The following is a 6,000-nucleotide window of genomic DNA, read 5'->3' as shown; positions in this document are numbered from 1 at the left end:
ATGAAGCATCGAACTTTACATCGGAATCCGGGGATGTACTGTATGGTGATTAACATAGTATAATAAAAAAATCATTAAAATAAAAAAAAAAGAGTTTGTCATAAATTCCTGCTCAGTTTCCTACTAAAAATCACACTTAGTGAGCCCGATGGCATAGCCTCCCAAAAGATCGGCCCAGAGAGCAGACAGGGATTCCCAGGTAGGTTCCCACTGTTTTGTTAGTGTTGATGGATTCAAAGGGCATCCATGTGCTTTGCAACGCTGATGTTCCCTATAAAACAGCTACCGCTTTCCACCCTAAGCCTAAAAGGTACCGAGGGGCTCTTTACAGAAATGCAGCCCTCAGACACGCCAACAAGGAGTTTTTAACAAGTCCCTGCAGGTGGGTGGGTGAAAGACAAGGGCAATGTAACGAAAGACAGAGTGTTCTAGGTCCTTGTTCCATGGAAACGCACCTGTGTGGCCAGCCCTGTATCTACCAGCCATGACACTAGATTGAGGAGACCAGAGAAACACGACTGAGGAAGGTTTCTGCCCTCTTCCTGTCTGCAATGACCTTTACCTCCAGGTGGGGAAAAGGGAAGGGTGGAGGGACAGTGACACGTGACTGAACATGACCGTCAACACCTCTTCAAGGCGGGCTGTCCTACTGAGCAGTCCTATTTTTCTAGCCCCTCTGGTGGGACTCTGGTTTTCAGTCACATCACTCAAACACTTCAGTGTGGAGTTCAGGCTCCAGTAGCACCGTCCTTGTTGGGAACGTATTTTAAAATAAGCAATGGTGCATAAAAGGAGACACTGATCATGTGAACCGGGGCAAAACAGAGAGTCCTGCAAAGAAACGGAGGGCATGCATACAACTCCTGTTGGGACCTCTGGATCTGGAACAGTCACCCTCCCTGCGGAAGTACTGGCAGTGGGACAGCTGAGGCAAGAAGGGCAAACTATAGTGTCACTGGGCCACACGGAAGGCTCTGAGGAGGGAGCCCTGGCAGGACTGGTGTGTCTGATATGAACCATCAGGGCTGGGCTTCAGCCTTGAGCTTTCGTCCCCACACCACCGCTGTCCCTTGCAGCCTCGCTGCCTCAGCTTGCCCTGGGGCCCACCCATCAATTTATGTGCACCATGTCCTGGTGATGAACTCTGTGCATTACACAACAACAGAGCTGAAAGAAAATGTAAAATGTGGGGGCACCTGGGTGGCTCAGTCGTCTGAGCGGCTGCCTTCGGCTCAGGTCATGATCCTGGAGTCCCTGACTCGAGTCCTGCCCCGGGCTCCCTGCTCAGCGGGAAGTCTGCTTCTCCCTCTGGCCCTCCCCCAAGCCATGCTCACTCCCACACTTTCTCTCTCAAATAAATAAAATCTTTTAAAAAAAATTCTAAAAATGTGTACTTGGCGGTTTTCTTTTGAACTACATAGTTTTTACTTCTTTCCGTAACTGACATATAACGTAATTGACATATTAGTTTACAGTGTACCATTTGAATTCACAGCAGAGGAAAATATAACGTTCGTGCCAGCTACATGTGTGGTGGGCCACTCACGGGTGGAGGTGCACTGGCAGAGAACGATCTGGCAGGAGGATGAGGGGCGAGTGTGTACTCCGAACCCCTGACTGCTGAAAAATGTTATCCTGACTGGCTGTTTTTAGTGATAAAGATGAGGTATTCAACCAGGGAGGCCAAGAATTTCCTGACAGTAGTATTATGGATAGGATGGACTCCACTGGATTCATTTAGAGGCTTGGGGACAGCCGCGTGGAGAAAAAAAAAGGCCACACCGGTTTTTCCTCTACAGAAATTTAACTTCACATTCTCATTTAACCTTTCCGTGTTCCACTTTATGAAATTAAGAAATTAACATTTCCTAGTTCACTCCTTGGTTCACAGATTTTAAAGAATGCCAGTTAAGCAAACTAGAACAATATTCATAGCATTATTTTTTGGTAAGTGCTACTTACAAGATATGCAAGAAAATCAAGACAGGACAAAGCTTTCTTCCCAGGTGTATTATATTCAAATTGACACCCACGACTTCATTACATACTAAATCAACTTCATTCCTCTATTTGTTTTAGGCAAAATACATATATTTATTATCTATGTTTCCAGTTAATGTCCAAATGAGCAGGGATCATTATCTGTTGTAGCTATAAAAACCTCCACCCTTGACTTAAAAGTGAGAGAATTAAACTCTAGAGTGTGTATGATGAACTGCTTAACTTATGGTTGCAGTTTTCTTTTGCAAAATCTGCTTAGTAAACTGGGTAGATGAAAAATGTATACTTGCAAATATACTCCATCTAGGGATTTCAATCGTTTCTATCCCATCCCTCAAACTCAGCTTAAATTGAGCAGCCCCTAATTAAAAATGACACAGTTTCATTACAGCTACAGTACAGAGTTCAGGAACACTGTGATAACAGTTTAAATCATATTACTCACCCGCACGATCCATTATACTCAAATTTGCCCTGATTCAATTGCATCGCTAAATCTGTCAAGAGACAAAAATAATTTAGCCTCTCATCTCCCTGGACAAAGAAGACCACGATGGGTGATTTTAAACAATGGAAATCAGATACTGATCTTAGGCGGAAAGGTCCTTTTTAACGTTACAAGGTACTTCTGGGTCTGTAGAGAGTGCACAATGCTCTTCCCTGTTGAAACCATCTCGTGTTTAAGTCAAACATAAATGTGTTTTCAAAAAGATCATGCTAGAATTGCTTTAAAAATTGGATCCAATATATGAGTCAAAGGATTGTTCAATTAGTGTTGAGAGTATAGATGTAACTGGGGAGAACGTGCCGTAAGGTCACAGAGAAAGGGTAGGCTGGAGACATCCAGTAGGGTCACGGGAGTACAAACTTGATTAAAAACAATAAAAAATAAACTAGGTAGTATCATGGAAAAATTAATGGCTTGTTCCTACTTTCAGACTTAGGGAGAATTCTTCCAGTGGGGTCTACACTGGCAGGGCACGGCTTATGATTTTCCTCTCGCAAGTGGATACAATCTTTTTTCATCAGCAAATAAAAAAAAAAAAAAGAATAGGGTGGTAGATTTTTTTCCCCTTCTTCAACATGTTGTGGTTGATCCTAATGTTATAGAATAAAACATAAGTTAACCTCATGAATAAATTGGTTTAAGATCGTTTAATCCATATAATGGACTCACTGACAACTGGAAATACAATCTGACTCCCCCCTTCATTTAAAAAAAAAAAGTAAAATCAGCAATATCCTTTTTATTTGGTCTCTGCTGGAAACACTATGGGACGGTAGTGGTACCTGGTCTAGTTTACTATAGCAAGGATTGATGGGGATGCTGGGCAGACATTTGGCTCCAGCTTCTGGTCCCTGAGAAGATGCCACCAACGGGAGGGAAGTAAAGTCAAGCCCACATTCATGGGAAGGGGATGGATATTAAAAAACCTTTCAATCAGTGCAGATAATAAGGAACATGGTAGATAGAAACTCTCAAAGTATGGTGGATGGACTAGAAAAGGAAAATACCCCCCAAATCAGGAAACATGGGAGGCGCCCCCTCATAGAGCAAAGGACTGAACAAGAAAAGGTTTTTGTTTTGTTTTGTTTTGCCAATTTTAAAGACCAGGCTATGGAATTAACCACAGCACACGAATAGGTTTTGTGGCATATTTCTTACCTCTTTCAGGTAAACAACTAGAGCCCAGTGTTTTTCTACCTCTAATCTTAAAATTGTGATCCTTGGCTCCCAAGTAGACTTTAAAAAAATTGTTGATGCATTTAAAAAATGTACTCCTTTCTTTCCAGGGAGGGGAACAGGTCATGTATTGGAAGCCTGCCTTTGAGTACACTTTGGAGGACCAAGTTATGGATTGGTGCCTCTAAGAATTTATAAATCCTTACACACTGTTTTAATGGAGTCTACTCTAGAATATTCCATACTTTTATGATGATGTGCCACTGTGTTATTGATATCTACTGAATGTTAATGGTGGGAAGGGTACTTCGTAAAGGAGAAATGAGTCATAGTCACTGTACAGAGATACTCACATGTTTCTCACTTAATCCTGTCCCTGGAAACAAAGATAAGTTTGATCCAAAAAGAAGAAAAATTAGAAATGTTTTGGAAAAGGGGACAATGTTTGGCAGATGAGTTGTGGTATTTATGAAAGGAAATTCAATTTAAATCAAAATATTGGTCTTCCACCCTCTTTATGGCTCTATTTTTGGTTTTTCATATCTCACCATTACATAAATCCAACATCACATTGTTTTGCCATATGTCTGCTTCCTTTAAAAAAAAATGCCCACGGCCAACTGATGGCAATTGTTGGCACCATCCTGTCAAAACGTTCTTCTGGAATTTGAGGTCACTGGACATCGGTTCCTACCTGGGGTTTGATAGTTCAGCGAAACCATCTGGCAGCCAGCATTCCAGAAAATCTGAGGCATGTAATTACTGGAATCGACCCGGCCTCCCTTGGGGTAAATGCGGCTCATTTGCCGTTTGTTATAACTGTGTAACTTATTAAGGAGAATGGAAAAAAAAAAAAAAAGAGTGTTCCAGAAGTAATAAATAAACAACTAAGATCTAGACCGACAATGACAAAGACATAGCTATCTGAGAGAGCATTTCACGTTTAGAAGTGATGCGTAGGAGCAAAACCACAGTTCACTGTGTAGACTAAAAACAATTCACATTTGGACAGATTTTCACAGTGGCTGTGGTCTTTCACACACATTATTTTATTAGCTCTACAACCACAGTGATCTATTAGCCATTCTTCTGTCTTAGAGACTCCTGCCAAACCCACAGTGCCCCAGCCGTTCATTCCGTTCACCACATAAGGATACTTCACAAATTCAATCGCGTGTGTCTTCAAATAGCCCAGACCGACGGACTCATTAAAAGAAGACATGTTATAGTGGATATTGCGCTCTGTAAAGAAAAATAAAGATGCACTCAGCAACGCTCCCATCCAACCTTGTGGAAAGACAAGCAATAAATAGAATTACATCCCAAATCACGAGGCTTTGGAGGCAGATGTTCCATTATTGTATTAGCAGCTCCTACTTTCATTAACGTCCTGTGGATAGAGACAGCTGACTTAAATAGTGATGGATTAAATTTGGAGTCATTAAACAAATTATGTATATATATCCCACACAGCCACCCCTGAGGTATGTATATTTGATGACAATGGTGGCTTCTCAAGCCCAAAAAATGATTAGGAAAGTTTAAAAACACTGTATACATTTTAGGAGGTCTGCTTTTGATTAAAAGGGGTCTTAGGAAAATACAGCGAACGCAGGAAGCGATACTAAGATCGCCTAGTGCTAAGAAATCCACAGTATCTCAGAGCCACCCTGTGGATGGTGTGCGGAACTACAAGGAATGCCACTGCACGCCAGGGACACCAGGCTACATGCATAGTCTATGACACGACACAGGGTGAGGTGGAACAGGGCCCGTGCCCGGAAAAGGAAAATGGTGACAAGTCAGATCACAGCTCATCAGCATAATAAAGCAGACAAAAAAAGGCAATAGAATTTAACTTTTGGTGTTACCTTCAGCCACATGGAAACCTTGGAACTTTACAGGCTGTGCATAGTTGATCATTGTAGACAAATACGGATGGATATTAGTGGTAGCACCTACGTATTTATACGATGCCATCCATGCCTGTTCATCTTCCACAGTGACCAGGCCCTACAAGCACAATGAAAGGAACATGCGTGTTGAGGACTTCGGTGGGACAGGTACATGCTACAGACGTTCTCACTAAAGATGCTTTGCACGCACACATTGAAAGATAAAGACCTTTTCTTCCTCAATTTTGCTACAGGATAATTTTAACAGTTCCTGTCTAGGGGTGCCTGCCTGCCTCAGTCAGTAGAGCACGAGACTCTTGATCTCAGGGTCCTAAGTTCGAGCCACACATTGGGCATGGAGCCTACTTGCAAAAAAAAAAAAAAAAGTTCATGTCTATCATAACCCTTAATAATACAAAA

General features: G+C 42.0%; 1 protein-coding gene across 1 annotated transcript in view; it reads right to left on the bottom strand.

Moving 5' to 3' along the window:
• PLCB4 (phospholipase C beta 4) overlaps positions 1 to 6,000 on the bottom strand; it is a 384,913-nt gene that overhangs the window by 55,348 nt on the left and 323,565 nt on the right. The window contains exons 21-24 of the mRNA XM_034641608.1: positions 5,557 to 5,698; positions 4,843 to 4,927; positions 4,380 to 4,504; positions 2,447 to 2,498 (exon numbers count right to left, since the gene is read on the bottom strand). Coding sequence (XP_034497499.1) covers positions 2,447 to 2,498; positions 4,380 to 4,504; positions 4,843 to 4,927; positions 5,557 to 5,698 — 404 coding nt within the window. The remainder of the gene's footprint in view (positions 1 to 2,446; positions 2,499 to 4,379; positions 4,505 to 4,842; positions 4,928 to 5,556; positions 5,699 to 6,000) is intronic.

Source organism: Ailuropoda melanoleuca, chromosome 13 (assembly GCF_002007445.2).
Source record: "Ailuropoda melanoleuca isolate Jingjing chromosome 13, ASM200744v2, whole genome shotgun sequence".
In the NCBI taxonomy this organism is placed as follows: domain Eukaryota; kingdom Metazoa; phylum Chordata; class Mammalia; order Carnivora; family Ursidae; genus Ailuropoda; species Ailuropoda melanoleuca.
Note: the sequence above shows the minus strand (reverse complement) of the source record. Positions and strands in the feature narration are given on the sequence as shown.